This window comes from Vigna umbellata, chromosome 5, assembly GCF_029865625.1.
Source record: "Vigna umbellata cultivar VRB3 chromosome 5, Vumbellata_1.0, whole genome shotgun sequence".
NCBI classification, from domain to species: Eukaryota; Viridiplantae; Streptophyta; class Magnoliopsida; order Fabales; family Fabaceae; genus Vigna; species Vigna umbellata.
Window position 1 is genome coordinate 28,907,484 of NC_142169.1, and position 22,550 is coordinate 28,930,033.

The 22,550-nt window shown below is 33.0% G+C and overlaps 1 protein-coding gene across 1 annotated transcript; it reads left to right on the forward strand.

Moving 5' to 3' along the window:
- The first annotated feature begins 14,727 nt into the window (after positions 1 to 14,727).
- LOC148198065 (DNA glycosylase/AP lyase ROS1-like) lies at positions 14,728 to 22,096 on the forward strand. Its single transcript, XM_088115984.1, has 18 exons — positions 14,728 to 16,402; positions 16,492 to 16,839; positions 17,315 to 17,405; positions 17,502 to 18,435; positions 18,520 to 18,599; positions 18,786 to 18,870; positions 18,939 to 19,030; positions 19,113 to 19,181; positions 19,397 to 19,433; positions 19,522 to 19,604; positions 19,779 to 20,210; positions 20,451 to 20,487; positions 20,567 to 20,624; positions 20,760 to 20,899; positions 21,011 to 21,076; positions 21,158 to 21,272; positions 21,351 to 21,389; positions 21,611 to 22,096. Exons 1-18 carry the CDS (start codon positions 15,223 to 15,225, stop codon positions 21,751 to 21,753), a joined length of 4,029 nt encoding a protein of 1,342 aa, XP_087972110.1. The 5' UTR covers positions 14,728 to 15,222; the 3' UTR covers positions 21,754 to 22,096.
- The last annotated feature ends 454 nt before the right edge of the window (positions 22,097 to 22,550 follow it).

The following is a 22,550-nucleotide window of genomic DNA, read 5'->3' on the forward strand; positions in this document are numbered from 1 at the left end:
GATGCCGAAGAATGGCCGAATGCCTCGATGCCCCTCATACGGATGTCATACAACTCCACTGTATGTCAGCGCATCCAACTGTGACCGAATCTCTGCGAGAGTGGAACTCTGCCTAGGGCTCTGCCACCTCATGGCACGTGGTGTGGTATCATCGTAAGAAGCCACCAACCGCCTCCTCCCCATGCCAGGGAAATGTTCGTATATCCAACTCTAAAAAAATAATTATTCAATTAAATTACATCCATGTTCGAACATGGAAATAAATACATGAAATAAATGTCAAAGTTATAACTGTACCTGAAATAGAGTCAAATATCCAGCCATCTGCTTCGTGGACACGAGACTCGCATCCCCGAGCTGCTCGTACAAATAGGCGAGTACAGCAAAACCCCAAGCATATCTGCCACACGCGTGTACGTCTCTAAATAACAATAAGTAAGACACGCGTATAGAACTGGCACTCTTATTTGCAAAAATCGTGCATCCTACTAGATGCAACAAATATGCTCTAGCAGCATAGTCCCAATGTTGCGACTCACACCTCTGAACATATATCTCTCTAAGCCAGCTGAGTCTGACTTTCGGACCACTTGCGTCCTCCATCTCAGCACCTGCTGTGCCACCATCAACGTCGAGCAGTTGCACAAGGGCTGTACGAGCCTCCTCAAACTCCAACTCCTCCAAATCACACATTTGTCCCATCACGGGCAGGTGAAGTAATGTCAAGACGTCATCAAGAGTAATCGACATCTCCCCTATAGGGAGATGGAAACTACTGGTCTCAAAATGCCACCTCTCTATGAATCCGAGGAGTAACCCCTTATCAACGTAATCATAACAAATCCCTGTAAGAGGCATCAAACTGGAATTCAACACAATGTCTTGAATTCCCTCGTGGCATGGTCTTAACTTATTTACTTTTTTTTCGTGGGAGATCAACTTCAGTGTGTCCCCTCGATCCTACACATCAATATTTAATAAAATTTCTATTAAAAAAATAATAAAATAAATTTTATTTTTGCACTCACCCGACCTTTGGAAATAGCATAAGCTACATGCTGAACATAGTGCGTCAGCAATGAATGATCGTGTGGACCTTCAGGAAATCCACCGACATCCTCTTGTATGTCATGAACATCCGCATGCTCCTTCCTCATCGTCATCATCGTTAGGGGCCTCAAATGCATTCTCCTCACCATGAGTCTCATAGCCTCATATGTTTGTTCCTCAACGGCTCGCTCCTCAGCTATGGGGTCATCCTGGATAGGAGCTGCCCGACTTCTACGAGCAGAAATGGTAGGTCTTCTCCGAGCTTCGCCCTGCGACGAACTCTTTCCTCGAGAACTCTCACCTCGAGAATTAAAAGATGCACCACGTGTTCTTGCCATTTCTAACAATAATTTGTTTGTTTAATTTCAAAAATTAAGAAAATTATTATTTCAAATATCATGAATAAACTATAAAAAATGCAATTCAAAATAAATTAAACTAATAATAATTAATTTATTAACTACAACAAAAATTAAATAAAAGAAACAATTAGCTAATTAATTAAAAAAATATATTTAAATACATTTCCATTTAATTATTATTAAATTAATTATTATTACAAATACAAATTTACTATAAATAAAATAAATACAAATACAAATTTACTAATATTAAATACAATTAAATTGATAATATTTATTTCAAGAAATAAAAATAATTTAAATATATAAAAGTTTTCGTATCTAATTCTTAATCAATTTATTTATAAACTACAAATAAAAAAATTTATAAAATATTCAAATAATAATCTAAGTCAAAGAAAATCTAAAAAAAATTAACAAAAAATATATCAAATATATAAATATATATTCCAGTTATAATAATTCTAAAAACAATTAAAATATTAAAATATTAAAAAAAATGCAGCATCCGTGAGCCAAAACGGATGTGGGATATCCGATTGGCCTTCAACAGATATCCCACATCCGTCGAAGGCAAACGGATGTCCCACATCCGTTTTGGCCTTTCGTGGACAGTGAAGCAGAGAAACAGAAAGGACCGAGAATGGTGAAAGGAGAACCAACCTGGACGACGCAGATCCATGCTCCTCCACGCTAAATGAACGGTTTCCTCCGCACCAAGTGCTGCTCCACACCAAACAGTCTTCTAGGAAAATGAAAAACAAAGAAACGGAGAAAGAAAACTGAAACGGAGAGGTTGTAGACGGAAGAGAGAGAGGTTGCAGACGGAAGAGAGATTCTTTAACGAAAATGGAAATAGAAGATGAAATGATAGGTGCAGGCAGTAAATAGAAAAATTAGATTTAAATAAATTAAAATATTAAAATAATAAAAGTAAAAAATTTTAACTTTGAGAATATAACTTGAATTAAAGAAAATTGGGGAGCTGGAGGAGAAGGTTACCCACAATCTTTTATGTAGGCCCATTTTATCACCTACATGTAGAAATACTTTCATTATGTACATTTGCGTTCATTATTTTTACGATATAAAAATAATATTATTATTATAAATAATTTACATCTTAAAAAATTATTAAATAAAAAATAGAAATTCTATACTTAAAATTATTACTTAAAAAATAAAATTAATAAAATAATTAAAAAGATTGTTGTATAAAATTAATAAAAATTATTAACCCTAAAATTAAAAAGAATCGTGTATAATTTTTTTTTTATATAATAATACAGATAGAAAACAATTCTTTTATCACAGCCTCTTGTTAAATAATAATATGGTGATTTTCAAGAATATTTATTTATTTTAATTTATATTATACAATAGTATAATATTTTCTTAAAAAATATATGAATTTATAAAAAAAAATTGTTTGTACTCCAGTGCTTTGATAATAGTTATAATTTACTGTTATTTATTTTTTGTAAAATGTTTTATGTTTAAACAAAATGTAAGAAAGATTTAAAATTAAGAAAGAAACTATACTTAAAAAATAAATTTTGATTGGAAAAACTATTAGATTATGTACCGACCGGTCCTCCTGACACATAGACCGAACGTCCAGCCAGGTCGGCCATCAAACCGAGCGTCCAAATTAGCGCTGTCCGACTACACAGGGACCAAGCAATCCTCCAAGGTCGACCATTCATAAACCGAACGTCCACCAGATCGGCCACGTCCAAGGGCCTCAACCTCAGTCTAAATTCTCAGCCTCGAATAGCCTCAACAAGCATGACCGTTTGTCTTCCGCCCACTCACCAACGAGCAGAAAGGACTTAGAAAAGAAAGCAAACCAGGGATCTCGTCCCTGTCCATGAAAGCCATCTACAAAACCCCTTCGCATAATAAAATTATGCTCGGGCTTAGGGGGCTTATGTACCGACCGGTCCTCCTGACACATAGACCGAGCGAGGGGGTAAACCAATGCCGCCCACCAAGGTCACAATCATGACCGAGCGTCCAAACTAATGTTGTCCGAGCCGACATAGACCGAACGGTCCTCCAAGGTCGTCCATCCAGGTCGACCATCAAGAACGAGCGGCCCACCAAGGTCGTCCATCCAGGCCGACCGACCGAGTGTCCATCGTGACCGATCACCCTGCTGGCCGTTTCGACCGTCCCTCCCAGGTTGACATCATTGGCCGGTTACCCTACTGGCCGGCCGTTTCGACCGTCCCTCCCAGGTTGGCATCCTCGGCCGGTCGCCCTGCTGACCGGCCGTCACGACCGTCATTCACTATGTCAACTACGCGATTAAATACTAATGACTCGTTAAAGCCCTTAATGAAGATTAAGGTACGATTGGGCCGTTTTCAGGCCCACGAAAGGTAAAAGCCCATTACAATCAGTATAAATAAAGGTTCCAGGTATGAGTTCTGGACGAATTTCCTTACGATGCAATATATACATGCATCACAGACCGCTCTGTCATATTACTGACTTAAGCGTCGGAGTGCCTTTGACAAGTACCCGACCGCCCGGCTTGGAGTAGGAGGACGACCACCGGGAGTGCATAGGGAGAAACCCGTCCGGTCTCCAACCTAGAGCGTGGAGCAGCGCCAGTCCGTAACTGTACCGTCCGCCACACGCATGGCCCGGCCTTCTTCAGTTCGTGGGATTCAACAACGATCGTCCGGTTTTCGTCAACTTCTAGTGCCCCCGGCGCCAGAGCCGCTCGATCTGCTTCAGCTGATGAGAAAGCGTCCGCCCGGTCCATAGCAGCTCCATCGTTCGTCCGCCAGCCTTTACCGTTCGTGATCGTCCGCCCGATCTTCGACAAACTTGTGTTTTAACAGGATCTCCCGGATCCGGTCGAAACAGATTACATGAAAATAGGTTTTTTTATATTAATAAAATGTTAAAATAACTAATTTATCAAAGTTCAATTAATTTTCATCCCTGGAGTAACAGATAAATCTTATCAAACACAACCTTCAAAAAATATTTTGGTTAATGAATCTGACTAATAATTACCCTAACACACTTACCATAACACATTAATACATGACATCAGATGTTTAAGTTATTTAGGTAAACATTGAATAACTTTTATATTTTGATACACATAACAAATACTTTTATTTTCTTAACCGATGTCCTTAAATACTAATTAATACCTCTCTTAAGTTTTTTTGACACATAAAATTTGAGTTACTAGTTTATAATTTGTTGTAAATCCACTTCAAATCAACTGATTTTTTAAATATAGAATTAACAAAACTTAAATATATAAAAAGTTACAAAACTGCTTAGTCAACTCTGTGGGAAAGACAACAAACAAAAAAGGTAGGATGAGAAAAAAATACCAATATATAGTGATATAGAACGCACAAACTAAAAGAAAAGAAAAAAAATTCAAATAGTAAAAATTATAGATAAATAAAAAAAATAGTTTTTATGTACAACGTATAACAATAAATAACTTAATTAACATATTTATATATATTAGCTGTCAAGTTGTATCATGTAATATTAAAATAAACCTCAGCAAGCATAAACGATATGGATTGGCGAAGCAAACGGTGGTCGTCGTCGGTTGCTTGACGTGGCAACTTCTTTTTGGATTGATCGAAAGCTGCATTTCTCTTGCGACACGCCATGGCTGCTGTTTACAGCACTGTCTTCACGATATTGTCTTCATCGTTTTGGGAAGATAAACAAAACAATTATAACGTTAACATTGGCATGCGCCGATTTTCAGTGACAAGTAGCAGCATGCATCCATTTCAAACGGTAAAATTACATACTGAGATAAGAGAAGTGTTTTGTCATTTAAAAGTTTCTTCAACCAATATGTGTGGTTTTGGTTTGCAGGTAATGAAAACTATATTTATAATGATAACAGAGATTTTGAAAGAAATGGAAAAGTTCAGCCCTATAAATTTCCATTTGGATATTTTATGTATTTATATATTTATTTTAAAATAATAGTATCCAGATAAAAGTTGTTTTTTCTTTTCTGAAAAATTAATTTCAATCTTAAGTTAAATTGAATTTTCTAATTAATGCAATTTCAAGTTTGAATTATATATTTAGATTTTATTATTGTAATGAATAAAATAACATCTTTTAACTAATATAAAATATATTTAAATTTATAGAATTGTTAACAACGTACTTGATTTATAGTTTAGATATTTAGTTTTTATAATTTTTAAATATTACTATGAGGGAAAAATCTACTTATTGGAAATATTAGACATAAAAAAAATTAATGATAGTAGTAAATTTAACTAAATAAAAGATAATATGAAAAAATTCAAACAAGAAATAGAGAAAGCAACAAGGTTAATATACTTTCTCTAATTGTGTAATATAAATAAAAATTTAAGAAAATGTTATCTTTTTTATAATTCAATTTTAAAATATTTACTATATTAAACACATTTAAGAAAAATATATTAAAAAGAATATTAAAATATTTTAGCTATACAAGTGATGTTATCGGTAACATCGCTTTTATTAATAAAAAACATATTTTAATAGCACAAATCTCAATATATAAAATATCTAAAAGTAAAACAAAAACTATAAATAAGACACGCCATAATGATAATAAAATTAAACATTGCATGATCGATCTTCCAGGTAATGAATAACTCGTGTCACATAAAGCATATTGGAATGACAAATAATAAAAACAATTATTTTTTAAAAAAATACACAAAAAATTATCATGAGTATTTGTTATACATATTGCTGTCATTTTTTAAATGATACAAATATAAAATGTCATTCTATTCTATGAGATATTAATTTTCTTTGTCACTTGAATATTCTTTACCATTAATAGATAAACATTATATAGTTTGAAGTCAGCCTTGAGATATCTCATTCAATTCAACTAAAATTAATTTTTATTTGTAAATGAAAGAGTATTGCAGATATTACTATTTTTAAATAAGATTTAGTATGATTGAAGTTTCCAACCAGCAGTTATTTGCATATAATATTGAAATAACTTTTGACAGACTATGTTTGCGGCGGAGATCAATTTTCAACTTGTTATGTCGAATATTAAGAATGGTCAGTGAAGCTGTTCCTTGTACTTATATTTTTATTTTAGTCTACTCAGTTTGGGAATCTACATTTTTAACAATAAACTGTGTTTATTTTTAATTTTAATTAGAGGTTTGTTATTAAAAAACAAAAAAAAAGGTCAAATTTAACCTTAGAAACTATCCTTAAAATAAAATTGATTGGAAAAATAACTAATTTATTAAATATTTAAACTCTTTGTTATCAAAAATAACTTCAAGAAATATTTTGGCTAATAATGAATCTGACTAATAAATATCCTATCACACTGCCATGAAACTCTATATACATTAAATCAAATGTTTAAAGTTTGTTGAGAAACATTAAACAAATTTTATATTTTGATACCCATAATAAATACTGTTTATTTTCTCAACTGATGTCCTCATAAATGATAATTAAGTTTTCTACCCACATAAAATCTGAAATATAATTTATAATTTGCTCTAAATTCACCTAAAATCAACTTTTTGCTATTAACTACAAATTCAACACAATTCAAATATTAAAAAGAATAACACTAAACTGACTATTAGTCAACTGCTGCAAAAAAAAAGTTATGATACCTTTAAGAAATATATAAATTAAAAGTTAGAAAGAAAACAGTTATATAATTAGTAATTATAAAGTGCATGAAGAAAAACAAATAAAAAATCAAATTTAACATAAAAAACATAAACTGAGAAAAGAAAAAGTTTACTTTTTACTTTGCCAACTGCATCGCCAATGTGATGTTTAGACGTGTAATACATACAGCAATGAATCACAATTGACCGTTGTATAATACATACATATCACTTGTCAGATTGTAATTAAACACTAGTGCATGAATAAGAATAAATTAAAATATATATTAATGAAAACCTAAAGTTTTACAGTGTTTTACCAAACTAAAGGATATGGATTGGAGAAGCAAGCGGTGGTGGTCGGTTGATTTTTACGTGGCAAGTTCTTTCTGGGTTGATTCGAAGCCTCTCGTGACACGCCATAGCTGCCATAGACCACTCTGCATGTCTTCATGTTTGTGTCTTCATCACTTAGGGAAGATAACCAAAATAATTACAACAATAACATTGGCGTGTCAATTTGCAGTGTGAGGTAGAATCTGCATGCATTCCTATTTCAAACGGTAAAAATAAACGTTCTGTCATACAAAGTTTTTTCAACCAATGAATTTCTCTTTGCCAGCAAGATCTATGTTGGGTTAATTTAAAGACTTTTACCGGTACAATAACGTGATCTTTAGGGTTATAGTATAGTGATGTGAAAGGAAAGAATTTATTGAGAAACTTTTTATATTATTTTTTAAAACAGTACTGGATACTGTAAAAAAAAAAAAAAAAACTAGTTATTTTGTATCTTATGTCAGCATGCAAGTTTCACATTCGGTAAATGATATGGATTGGCGAAGCAAACGGTGGTTGCTTGAGGAGGCAATTCCTTTTTTGGATCGATCGAAAGCTGCATTTCTCTTGCGACGGTAAAATTACATACTGAGATAAGTAACGTGTTCTGTCATTTAAAAGTTTCAGCCCTATAAATTTTCATTTGGATATTTTATGTATTTATATATTGATTTTAAAATAATAGTATCCAGATAAAAGTTGTTTTTTCTTTTCTGAAAAATTAATTTCAATCTTAAGTTAGATTGAATTTTCTAATTAATGCAATTTCAAGTTTGATTTATATATTTAGATTTTATTATTGTAATGAATAAAATAACACCTTGTAACTAATATAAAATATATTTAAATTTATAAATATCATCTTGTGAGAATTGTTAACAATGTATTTAATTTATAGTTTAGATATTTAGTTTTTATAATTTTTAAATATTACTATGAGGGAAAAATCTACTTATGGGAATTATTAGACATAAATAAAAAAATTAATGATAGTAGTAAATTTAACTAAATAAAAGATAATATGAAAAAATTCAAACAAGAAATAGAGAAAGCAACAAGGTTAATATACTTTCTCTAATTGTGTAATGTAAATCAAAATTCAAGAAAATGTTATTTTTTTTTTATAATTCAATTTTAAAATATTTACTATATTAAACACATTTAAGAAAAATATATTAAAAAGAGTTAACTTATAAGAAAAACTCTACTCTAAACACTCTTTTGACATATTTATTAAAATATTTTAGCTATACTAATGGATGTTATCGGTAACATCATATATCTGTTGTCACTTTTATTAATAAAAAATATATTTTAATTGCACAAATCTCAATATATAAAATATCTACAAGTCAAACAAAAACTATAAACAAGGCCATAACGATAATAAAATTAAACATTGCACGATCGATCTTCCAGTGCATGAATAACTCGTGTCACATAAAGCATGTTCGAGTGACAAATAATAAAAATAATTATTTTTTAAAAAAATACACATAAAATTATCATGAGTATTTGTTATACATATTACTGTCATTTTTTAAACGATACAAATATAAAATGTCATTCTATTCTATAAGAGATTAATTTTCTTTGTCGCTTGACTATTCTTTACCATTAATAGAGAAACATTATACAGTTTGAAGTTAGCCTCTAGTATGAGATATCTCATGCAATTCAACTAAAATTAATTTTTATTTGTAAATGAAAGAGTATTGCAGATATTACTATTTTTAAATAAGATTTAGTATGATTGAAGTTTCCAACCATTGCATATAATACTGAAGTAACTTTTGACAGACTATGTTTGCGGCGGAGATCAATTTTCAACTTCTTATGTCGAATATTAAGAATGGTTAGTGAAGTTGTTCTTATATTCTTATTTTAGTCTAGTTTATTCTGTTTGGGAATCTACATGCCATTATATCACCTTAACAAAACAACACAACATTATTCTTAAACAAATATTTAAATTTATAATTTGTAATTTTTTTATTTTTCTTAATTTGAATATTTTAATGATAGTCTTTACTGTTTATGTCAATCATTCTTAACAAGTAAACTGTGTTTATTTTTAATTTTAATTAGAGGTTTGTCATTAAAAAACAAAAAAAAAGGTCAAATTTAAAATAAAATTGATTGGAAAAAAACTAATTTATTAAATATTTAAACTCTTTGTTATCAAAAATAACTTCAAGAAATATTTTGACTAATGAATCTGACTAATAAATATCCTATCACACTGCCATGATATTCTATATACATTAAATCAAATGTTTAAAGTTTGTTGAGAAACATTAAACAAATTTTATATTTTGATACCCATAATAAATACCTTTTATTTTCTCAACCGATGTCCTAATGCTAATTAAGTTTTCTACACACATAAAATCTGAATTATAATTTATAATTTGCTCTAAATTCACCTAAAATCAACTTTTTGCTATTAACTACAAATTGAACACAATCCAAATATTAAAAAGAATAACACTAAACTGAATATTAGTAAGTTGTGATACCTTTAAGAAATATATAAATTAAAAGTTAGAAAGAAAACAGTTATATAATTAGTAATTATAAAGTGCATGAAGAAAAACAAATAAAAAATCAAATTTAACATAAAAAGCATAAACTGAGAAAAGAAAAAGTTTACTTTTTACTTTGCCAACTGCATCGCCAATGTGATGTTTTAGACGTGTAATACATACAGCAATGAATCACTACCGTTGTATAATACATACATATCACTTGTCAGATTGTAATTAAACACTAGTGCATGAATGAGATTAAATTAAAATATATATTAATGAAAACCTAAAGTTTTACCGTGTTTTACCAAACTAAAGGATATGGATTGGAGAAGCAAGCGGTGGTGGTAGTTGATTTTTACGTGGCAAGTTCTTTCTGAGTTGATTGGAAGCTGTATTGCTCTGGTGACACGCCATAGCTGCCATAGACCACTCTGCATGTCTTCATCACTTAGGGAAGATAACCAAAATAATTACAACAATAGCATTGGCGTGTCAATTTGCAGTGTCAGGTAGAATCTGCATGCATTCATACTTCAAACGGTAAAATTTACATTCAAAACATAAAATAAACGTTCCGTCATACAAAGTTTTTTCAACCAATGGATTTCTTTTTGCCAACAAGATCTATGTTGGGACGTGGAAGGAAATAATTTATCGGTAAAATTTACATTCAAAATATAAAATAAACGTTCTGTCATACAAAGTTTTTTCAACCAATGGATCTCTTTTGCCAGCAAGATCTATGTTGGGTTGATTTAAAGACTTTTAGTGATGTGGAAGGAAAGAATTTATTGAGACACTTTTTTATATTATTTTTTAAAACAGAACTTGTAAAAACTAAAATAAAAAACAAAAAAAACTAGTTATTTTGGATATTATTTTTTTCAAGAAAAGGTGTCTTTTTTAGATGTAATTCAGTTTTAAAAAATGAACTTTATTAAACATATTTTTAAAAATATTAAAATATATATATTAGAAATAAATAATTTATATTACCAGAAATTCTATTGACATATATGTTTGTTACCGTGAAACCTACTTTAACATATTTATAGAAGTGTTTCACAAGATTTTACAAATTATTATGAATTTGATTGATCTAGGAGTAATTTCATAAAATTTTGAGGCATCTCTAAAGAGATCAATACAATTCCGGTTTAGGGTATTTAAATAAAATAAGTTTCTTTTATAGAAATGTGATACTTATTGTATGATAAAATATTAATAATTAATTTAAAAATAGAAATAAGATAATATGAATGAAGAGTCAAGAAAATAGGCAAAAATACCTAAATATCTAAAACTAAAAATTGAATTACCTATTATTAATTTCAAGTTGATGAGGCTAAAATAATTAGTGTGAAATAATTAAATTAAATGCGTTAAAATGTGGTTGTTTTTAGCTATATATTTTATAGAATTGTAATCATATTTACACGAGGGCTGCTAAGTCAACTTTGAAATCATCCACATCGCACATCACAAATACGTTATCACTTTATCAGTAAACAAAATATCTTAGTAACACAAATTTAAGACTTAAAAGTAAAAAAACAACAGAAAAAATTAACGTTAAAAATTTCATGATTGAACTTCCACGTCTAACTGACATACTTGAGTAACAAAATAACATAATTAAATTTAAGAAAAAAAATCAAACAGATAAATTAATTAGAATCATGTGTGGCATTTCTTAAACCATTCTGTGAGACACTATCTCAATATAACAAATAAAAAGTAAAAAAATAACTCTTCAATTATTAAAAGTTACTTTTATTTATTTGTGATGTTTATTTCAATGCTATTAATTAAAGATCATTTTATAGTATCATAAGTTTTTAATTACTTAGTATAAAGGGATACTGTCTTAAGAAAGTAATACATGAAAAAGAAACTCTAAAGATTTAAACAAAATTGTAACAAACATTTCGAAAATTTAATTTATTTCATTTTTGTTTTGTTAATGTATTTTACTTTAAACTTAAAATGTAATGTCATTAATAAACAAATGTATATTTTAACAAACTTCTCCCGAAATACTTGTGGAACACAAGTAGTTTACTCTATCTTCGCTAAGTTTTCCTCTTAATAAATTTACTTTAATAAATAATTTCATCAACAGTTGTTAATCCTTTCAAGGAAAACTCATGTACCGTATTTAACACTATTAAATAAATCATGTCAAATATTTAATATGACATATTAAATAATTTTTAAAGTATAATAAATTGTTTTATCATTTAATACTGTTTGTTTTAGGACTAGTGATCTGATAAGGATGCCGATATTTTCTGTTACATAAAGATAGTCATTTAAAACTGATAATAACTTTATGAATATTAATTATATAAAATAAAAACGACAACTTTGTTTGCAATTTTAATATATTAAAACAAGTATTATCTTTTAACAAACATCTTATACTATTTTTATTGGTAAGATTATCAAAATATTTGACAAAACTTTACAAATTATTAATACATTTAGAAGTTTACAAACTATAAATAAAAGTAAATTATTATGTTTTTATTGTTCAAATTATACAACAAAATTAATATTTATAATTTTTTTATAATAAATATTATTATTTACGTAAAATGTGAAAAATATGTATACACATAAACTTTGATGTATATTCACGTAGAGTGAAACAAAGTTTACGTGAATGATGTATACATGCACATGCAAAGTGTGCATGTATCGTTTTCGAGTTTGACGTGCGTAAATCATTACTTGTCGCTTCGAGTTGGTCCAAGGAAGAAAATATTAAATGCCACCAAACATAAGACAAAAAAGAAAAAAAAAGTTTAACTTTTAATTTAATTAAAATAAATAGAATTTTGGAAGGGGAATAGAAGTAATAAAGTAAAATAAAATAGCTCAGGCTGTATATGCAAGCTCATAGAAATTCGTGTAGGTTCTCTTTCTCTCTTTTCTTCTCTCTCACATTCGGTGGAAATGTTATATATATATAACATAGTTGCCGGATATCTGAAATCAGATTTCCGGCATTGACTCGATAAATCTACCTTAACAGCATCCGCACGAAACTCTCCGATTTTCTACTTCAACTCCGGTTTTGGTCGCGTGAAAGTTCCTATTTATCGCGAGCAGAAAGCGGAGGTAGCAACTACAATAAGCGAATATTGTTTATCGTGAGCAGTCTTCTTTCCAACACTCTCCATAGACAGGTTTGGAATTTTTATTTTAATTAATTTCTTTAAATTTCAGTAATTACATCTTGACCACCAGGTCTGTCAGTCACCGGTTACTTTCAGGAGGTAATTCAGAAACTCACCTCGTTTAATGTTGAAAAACTGCATATATCTTCTCTACTTTATTTTTGTTATTTAGTGATCTCTGTTTTCCGAAACCACTTACATTTTCCGCTGGCAGGTTTGTCCCCGAAAATAGACCTTTTATTCTTCGGGACATCTCTCTAGAATAGCTTCACAAAATCCTTTTGTTAAGTCCTTTTTGCAGAAATCCTTTTGCTGAGTCCTTTTGCACAAGGATTTTTTTTCCAATTCTAAAGCAAGTCAAAATGGAAAACGCAAGGAAGGTTGAGGAGCAGGCTGCTCAGGTCCCCGTCGTCCCCACCATCGCCACCACCCCTTTCATGCCCATCATTCCGACGCCAGTGCCGATCTGGACTCCTGAGATGGCAAACCAGTTCTACTCTCATTCCAATGGGATACCTGCTGGTTTTGATCTTCCAGCATTTCCAGAGATAAGCAACTGGCCTAACCACCGCTTGGAGCCTTCCCCTTTCGCCCATCACAATGCCGCAAATCACGTTCAAATATCTTTTGACAGCTTTCCCAGTTCAAGTAACGGCATTACTCAACTTTTGACCCAGCCAGACCTTCCGTTGGCATATTCTGCTATAACAAATGAAGGCCAATTTGTTCCGCCGTATAATTCACAGTTCATCCCGACGACTTATACATCTTTCCAACATTATCAACTTCCCGGTGTGGAGCAACCGTTTCTCAATACTATCCATAATCAGTATGCAGAGCTTCCGGGTAAGAGCAATAATTTTTTTATATTTTTAGCGTCGTTGCCATGTCGCATTTTATTAAAATTTTCATTTGAGCGTGCACTAGCACTTGGCCGGTATCCATTACCGGCAATGGGGAACTGATCTTCTGCAGTCATATTAAACACTTCAGATGATTTTAACCATTATGTTTTATTAATCTAATTGTTTTTGTCATCAAATGAAAATTTTAAAAATTCAATATATAGATTAAATACTTTAGAGGGTTATGACTTTACTCCATCCCCGCAATGTGCAACAGCTGAACAACACCCGTATTTTCAAAATTGAAATGTAACATTTGATACCGTTAAGGATGGTGCCATAAAATTAGATGTTTGAACTAAACAGCGGTAAGAAATGAACATGTGGATCCTCTGCTGCATTTAACGCCAAAATTCTCTTCCATCACATTGTTGCATCAAATTGTCACACATATTAATTCGACAAAAGAATATCAGCAGAGGATCCATATAGTCATTGAATATTCGCATCCTAGTTCTATCTGAGTTCTGTTACTTTTGTTGTCCAACTGGCCTATACACTTGTATCTTTCTCTCCATAGCGTCGCATGGAGTTGTTAGAACATTTCATTTCCCTATTTTTTAATTCATTTGGAACATTTTTAGAGCAACATAAAAACTTATATTTTTCTCATTAAACAACCATGTATATAACCAATTATTGTCCATTATAAAAATTAGCTTTCGTTGGAATAAATGATAAAAGATAGTTCCTGCATAAGAAAATGTATGCGCTCGCATATATAAAGAAAAATACAGCTCAGAAAATAATCATAAACCACAGCTTTCATAAACAAAAGAACATTGTCTTACAAAGGAAAAAAAAAGACCAACAAATTTAAACTATTAAATCAAACTCATAGTTTGTTTTACAATTCGGACTTCAGCTCTCCAAAATGTTAGTGATCAATATGCTAGTGATCAACTTTTACAGCTACATCAGCTAAATCAATTTTCCACACAATTCTTGTCTTTTTGTGACTCTCTATCCACAGCTTGGGAATTCTTGTCTTTTTGTGACTCTGCTATCCAAGCTTGGACATGAGGCTTGCACATTCATCATCTGTTTACATTTCCCGACTTTAATTCGTATTTAAATAATTTCATGTTGCAGGCCCATCATACTTCGATTACTGTAGCAAGACATTTGCCGAAATTGCACCACACCAAGATGATGTCATCGCAGCAGAAACCAGAAAAGATGCTGCAACACCGATGACCATTGAAGAAAGGAACCGAGAAGGAGAAGACAAAAACAACACATCCACAACGTGCTATAATCCTCACAACAAAATAAATGGCCCGACTACAAAAGTGGCTGCTGTACCTGCAGCGAAAGAGGATAGACGCCGGAACTTTGATCTGAATAAAACGCCTCAAGCAAAACAGCCCAAAAGAAGAAAGCACCGGGCCAAGGTCGTAAAAGAAGGCCAACCAAAAAGAACAATCAAGAAAGCCGCTGCAGACACTGTTCAATCTAAAAAAAACCAAGCTGACAAGAGGAAGGCAAGGAAAGGATTGAACACAACTTCTCCACAAACAGAAGTGACAGGAGAATGGACATCGGGGCCTAAATCAACCGTACAGACATGTAAAAGGTCCTTGAGGTTTGGGAGCAAAGAGCAAGCAATAGACGATCCTGGACGCAGAGAAAATATGCTCTTTGCCAATGCCAGCAGCTCAAGGAATTGGGTGGCTGATCATAATAGACTTCAAGAGTGTCCAAATAACTCCATTGGCAGAGACGGTTGGAGCACAGGATGTGGTTTACAAGCTGTCGGTTCTAAGAGAAAACAACCTGGTATTGAACAGGCAGATAATACCAGCATTAATATGTTAGGAGCACAATATAATGACATGAAGGCATACTGCCTAAACTATGGGGTTCAATTTCCAAATGTTCATAAGAAAAGGAGAAGCGTCAAGGGGAGAACTTCAGAGGCGCCACGTAAATCTTCTGTGACTGCCACCAGAGATGTCCAACTGGCACCATTCTTACAAGATGCCAGATCACATTCTTATATGTCAAGTCCCAAGTGCTGGGCTTCTAGTTCAGATTATACTGCAGCTGGAGTCCCAGTCTTGATTTCAGCTACAGAAGGAGCTATTCAGGACAAACATCAACCCCTTGAGAACACGTTATCCTTAGGGCAGAAGAGGCCGACCAAAAGAAGATCAAGAGCTTCTACAAGAACTGATGTTGGTCTAGCACATACTGCAAAGCAAACGTGTAGCTCTGACAGACGAACATTTGGTGATGCAGAAGGGCCACAGACATGTATTGATGCTTTAGTTGCAGATTTGGGAGCATCACTTACAAAAAAGAAACGAACAGGAAAGAATCGTGTCAGTTATGCATCCTCCTGCAAAAATGAAAAACAAGACAACACATTAGGTATTTTTTTTTCAAATAACATTATGATTGTGTTAAAACACAATTCTACCATGCAGTCTGTCTTACTAAAATTCATTGATTGAATGTAGCATGTGTAGACGAAGGGAAAGAAATTGTGGACAAAAATGTGGACGCTTTAACAGAGCAATTTATATTCCTAAACATCAACAGAGAAGCCCGTGACTCGCATGGGCAGTATATGCATGAGCATGAGTCGCATGGTGCCATTGTTTCCTACAAACCCAAAAAAAGGAGCATTCGAGCTAAAGTTGATATTGATGAGGAAACTAATAAAGTTTGGGCGCTTCTACTTGAGAATATTAACAATAGTGGGATTGATGGAAGCGATGCAGAAAAGACGATATGGTGGGAACAAGAACGGAAAGTGTATCGTGGAAGGGCAGAGGCATTCATTGCAAAGATGCATCAAGTACAAGGTATGAATGATATTATCACGAAAATCTAAGCACACACAACTGACAAATATCTACCTAACGATGTACTAGGAGGATAATATATATATATATAAGTGTGTGTGTTTTTTCCTGCTTTAGAAAATCATGCAGCATTGAAAAGGCTCCAATAAATTAGTATGCATAAAAAAACAATTACATTTTTAGCGAAAGTAGGTAACTCACACAATTACATTTTCTTCTCTTAAAAATGTTTCTAAAATGGTTTATCAACAAAAACCATTTATAAAAAAGCCAAGCGAATGAGTTATTAACAATCCTTCCACACAATAGAAAAACTCTCATTGGTACTAAAGCAAGAATACATCACGCTAAATTAAGAAAAGCTTTTTGTCTGACGAAGTTAATCACCAGTTTATCAAAATCAAAATGTTAGAAAATGCTCTTATACATATTCAGTTAGATGGTTCAAGTACTAATAACATAACACATACAACAGGAGACAGGGGCTTTTCGATGTGGAAGGGATCCGTTGTGGATTCTGTGGTTGGTGTTTTCCTCACTCAAAATGTATCAGACCATCTTTCCAGGTATAAAGCATGCAAGCTTAATTACTGAGAAATATAAAGTGAACATAACAATAATTAAGCATTCGTACAAACTAACATTACCCTTTTTGTTTGCAGTTCTGCATTCATGGCACTCGCTGCTCGATTTCCTCTGAAGTCAACGAGTACATGCCACAAGGAAAGCACAAGTTCGGACAAGGAAAGCACAGGCCCAGTAGAAAGTGGAACAATTAATGCAATGACTGAGGAAGGGCAAAACAGCTTATGTCAAGGAAGCATTAAGAAAGGGTTACATAACATAATTTCATCCGAACTGGCTGGCGTTGTTTCTCAGACATCTGGAGATTTTCCAAAAAATCCTGAAAAAGTAGGTTCATTCTCGGATAGCATCTCAGAAATAGAAGACCTGCCAAGCACTGCACAGTTCAATATTTATTATAACAGGACTTCATTCAGAGAGCTTTTAGAGATGGCAAGCGATCAGTTCATAGACCTGAACCATGACAACCAGATAAGAAACTTGGAAAAATCAGATGCTATTCCATACACTTCAGAAACACCCGCCACCAAAGAATATACTTTGGAAGTAACCCGAAATTCTGGAGCACTTGAAGTTAACTGCCGTGATCCTCGAACAATAGAGTCCGAGTCCAAAGCTGCAGTTGCCAATTCTCAAGGTATTCTATCCCCACTCCATCTCTTGCAGCAAATTAATCATGACCATAATGTTTTTCACATTTCAGAACAAACCCAAGAACCAAAGCAGAAAGAAAGAGAAAAGGATGTTGTTAATCCCAACCATGAAAAGAGGAAAGGAGAGGGTAAGAAAAAATCTGCCTCAGTAAAACCAAAAAGCAAGAAAGAAGAGAAAAAGAACTTTGATTGGGATAGTTTAAGAGTACAAGCACAAGCTCAAGCAGGGAAAAGAGAAAAGACAGAGAAGACCATGGACTCTGTGGATTGGGATGCTGTGAGACGTGCAGATGTCAATGAAATATCCAAAACAATCAAAGAAAGGGGCATGAACAACATGCTTGCTGAACGTATTCAGGTAGAATTCCAGATCATGAAGTGATTCTATTGTAATCCTATATTTAAATACTAAACAGATTATGCCAAATGAATTACTGTGCAGAATTTCCTCAATCTATTGGTTGACAAGCACAAGGGCATTGATCTTGAGTGGCTGAGAGACGTTCCACCTGACCAGGCAAAGTAAGTATAGATATTACCAAACTACTTTAATATCATATATCCAAATTGGTAGGGTTCGCACACCAAAATCCTGAACCCTCAGTTCACTAGAATCATATATAGACATGCATAAATACACGAAATTAGTTTTATTCATGCAAGCAGAAAAAAAAGCATTATGTTAATTCAATTTATTTATACGTCCAGAGAATTCTTGCTCAGCATCAGGGGATTGGGATTGAAAAGTGTGGAGTGTATTCGACTCTTAACACTGCACCATCTTGCTTTTCCGGTATGTTGAAAACACTAGTATAAAACTTAAGGATTTTGGAATATATTGACAGTTTATTGCCTCAATAGGTGGACACAAATGTTGGACGCATAGTGGTTCGTTTGGGATGGGTACCAATCCAGCCACTGCCAGAGTCACTACAGTTGCATGTTCTAGAATTGTGAGTTCCACGACAATAAATAGCATGAGGCTGTAATTCAGACAGAAAATAAGAGCTAACCTGACATCATTGTGCTGCATAGGTACCCAGTGTTGGATGCGGTACAAAAATATCTCTGGCCTCGACTCTGCAAGCTAGACCAAAGAACATTGTAATGATTATTTTCAATTTAAAGTTATATATTAAATGATACAAGTATCTTCTAGTTGCTTATTAAATTTTCCTTTAGATTTAATTTTCATCAACTGCCAACATGAATAATTATACAATATCATGAGATCATGCATATTTCACACTTCTGGTTAAGTTTTCCATCGTGATTAAACTCCCTAAATTGATTTTTTGTTTTATTGATATTTGCTGAAGGTATGAGCTGCACTACCAATTGATTACATTTGGAAAGGTAAATTACATTTTCTCATTTATCAGAGGGATGGCCATAGTTCAATGAAACCCTGTTATGACTGGGGAAATAAAATCAATTCATGCAGGTATTCTGTACTAAAAGCAAACCGAATTGCAATGCATGCCCAATGAGAGGGGAATGCAGACACTTTGCAAGTGCCTTTGCAAGGTATGATGACTACGATTAGGTGCATAGAATTGTTTGGGGAGGGGGGAGCAGCAATTGTTATGCAACAAATTACACAGAAAATTGTATTAGTGCCACTTTCAATATTAAATGATGAAAGGCGCGTAATGAGTTCGGATAAACACACTCACATGTAAACGATATTAAATATTGCAGTGCAAGACTTGCCCTGCCAGGACCAGAGGAGGAGAGAATGCCGAACACTGGAAACAATGCAACCGAGCGGAAGGCATCACAAGTTATAAATCAAACGACCTTGCTTCTCCATGAAAATCCAATTGAAGGGGCACTTCAACAAAACAAGAACGTTCACCCTATAGTTGAAGTGCCAGCAAGTTCAGATCTAGAACGTTCCAAATTTTCACAAGGTGATATAGAGGACGCCTTCAAAAAGGATTCATTTGAAATTCCAGACATAAAAGTAGACATGACAAAGTTCGCTTTGAGCATACGAAACTATGTGCAACAAAACATGGAACTTCAAGAAGGAGAAATGTCAAAGGCCTTGGTTGCTTTAAATCCAGATGTGGCATGCATCCCTACACCTAGGCTGAAGAATGTGAGCAAGTTGAGAACAGAGCATTACGTGTAAGTAGCAAAACCAATTCATCTCAGACTACTTAACTGGACTACAAAAAAGTTAATATTCAAAAACGCGAATGGGAAAATAACTCAAAAAAGCTGCAAAAGCTTCACATGATGTACAATATACATGTGTCCAGAATAAAACTAACCTTGTAATATGGAAAAACGAATAGTTACCACTAACAACAAAAAGTAACAGGAATCCTTGCAAATTATTCTGATAGTGTTTTCTGTTTCTTGCAGTTATGAACTACCCGACTCACATCCTCTTCTGAAAGGGGTTAGTTATTGATACATCAATTAAAAATAATAGTGTTTTATTGCATCTGCCCATTTTATTAATCAATTATCAACCACAGTGGCAAACGCGAGAACCAGATGATCCAGGCAAATATCTTCTAGCTATATGGACCCCAGGTGAACAAAAATAACATGACACCATGTTCCTTCTAAATTGATTTGGATTAAATGTAGTTTTTGTATCAACTTACAGATATATATTATTATTTTGGTTGGTGTTTTTCGTGTTGCCAAACACATTGTATAACACAGGGGAGACAGCAGAGTCCATACAGCCACCAGAAAGAAAATGCAGCTCTCAGGATAGTGGCCAGCTTTGTAAAGAAAATGAATGTTATGAATGCAACAGTTTCCGTGAAGTAAATTCAAAGATAGTTCGAGGAACTATCCTGGTATGAATGCTTTAATCATGCATTGCTTATGATTATTAGTCACTAATAACACTATAGTGGAAAAAAATATCTGGCTAAAGATGTAATTAGCATATATGAATTTATGAATAGATACCATGTCGAACAGCTATGAGAGGGAGCTTTCCACTAAACGGAACCTACTTTCAAGTCAATGAGGTAAACGAGAATTGTTATCCGTTATGAAAGCTACTCACATCATGTGGTTTAAATTACGTACTAAAATATAATTTGCTACAGGTTTTTGCTGATAATGAGTCAAGTTTAAATCCAATTAGTGTTCCCCGTAGTTGGATCTGGAACCTCGGTAGGAGAACAGTATATTTTGGAACATCCGTGTCATCGATTTTTAAAGGTAGCTTTATAAAAATTAAAATGTAATAGATATATATACAAAACAATTAAACTGTGTGTATTTTTTTTTTTCAACCAGGCTTATCGACACAAGACATTCAACAATGCTTTTGGAGAGGTAAGATGTGGCTCCCATAATGTGATCCTGTTAATTATTATTCAACTACGCTTAATTGTTCAAACTTAAGCAGAAACATACACTCCAAAAATCCCTTGAATTCACTACCGAAATCTGCAAAACGTAGTTTTCCTAATAAAATAATTAAAAACAGTAATCTACAGGTTAGGCAAGTGACTAGATAGCCAAATATATCTAAATGGGCAAAATATGTTTTGCAGGATATGTATGCGTGCGAGGATTTGACCGGGAAAGGAGAGCGCCTCGGCCACTGTTGGCTAGATTGCACTTCACAGCTAGCAGGACGCCTAAGACGCCTAAGACGCCTAAAAAAAAGGGTAACACCGAAAAGACTTTGAAATAACAAAGTGATTTAAACAAAATAAAAAATCAGCCAGAATTGTTTTCCTCAGGAGACCAGTGAAGCGAGACAATAGAAGTTATTAAATATTCATCTTGTATCCTGTGTATTATAGCAGAGTCATTGTCGTGGTAAAATACTAGGCAATTTTCTCAGTTTAGGACTAGGACAAAGAGAGTATAGTGGCACCAAATTTGCTTTATAGGTAGGTGTAGATCGAAGAGGTATGTGAAAACTCAAAATAGTTGTACTCATCAACATTCTTCTAGATTGCAATTTATGTATTGCAATTGACTACTACGGGTTGTAGTATTTATCAGATTTTAACTTGAGTTTCAATTTCTCAGATGCATATATATGACAAGCTTTGCAATTCTTCCATTTCCTAGATCTGCTAATGACAAATTAAGATCTTAAATTTCAAAGTAAAGATAAAAAATCGTAAGAAAACATGAACAGTGACGAGAGCACCATAAAGAAACCAATCGGACACTGCCGTAGTATATTTATGTAATCGAAGCTTTAAAACAACGAATAAAAAAAAGTAACACAAAGAGCTTTCAGATCAAGAAGAATACGGGCCTCCGCCCTCAGTAGCGGAGCCGAAAAAGTGACCTGCGTTAAGAATGAGGAACGAGGTAGGTGCAGGCAGTGAGTAGAATGGTGGGGTGAAGAGGTATATATAGTACCATTTTTTGCTGCCTTAGATCCATTTTCATTTTCCCTCCCTTTTTTACTTGACTTTTTTGCCGCTTACAAGAGGTAAATCTAGTCTTCAGCTGCGAGGGTCCCACTTCCCT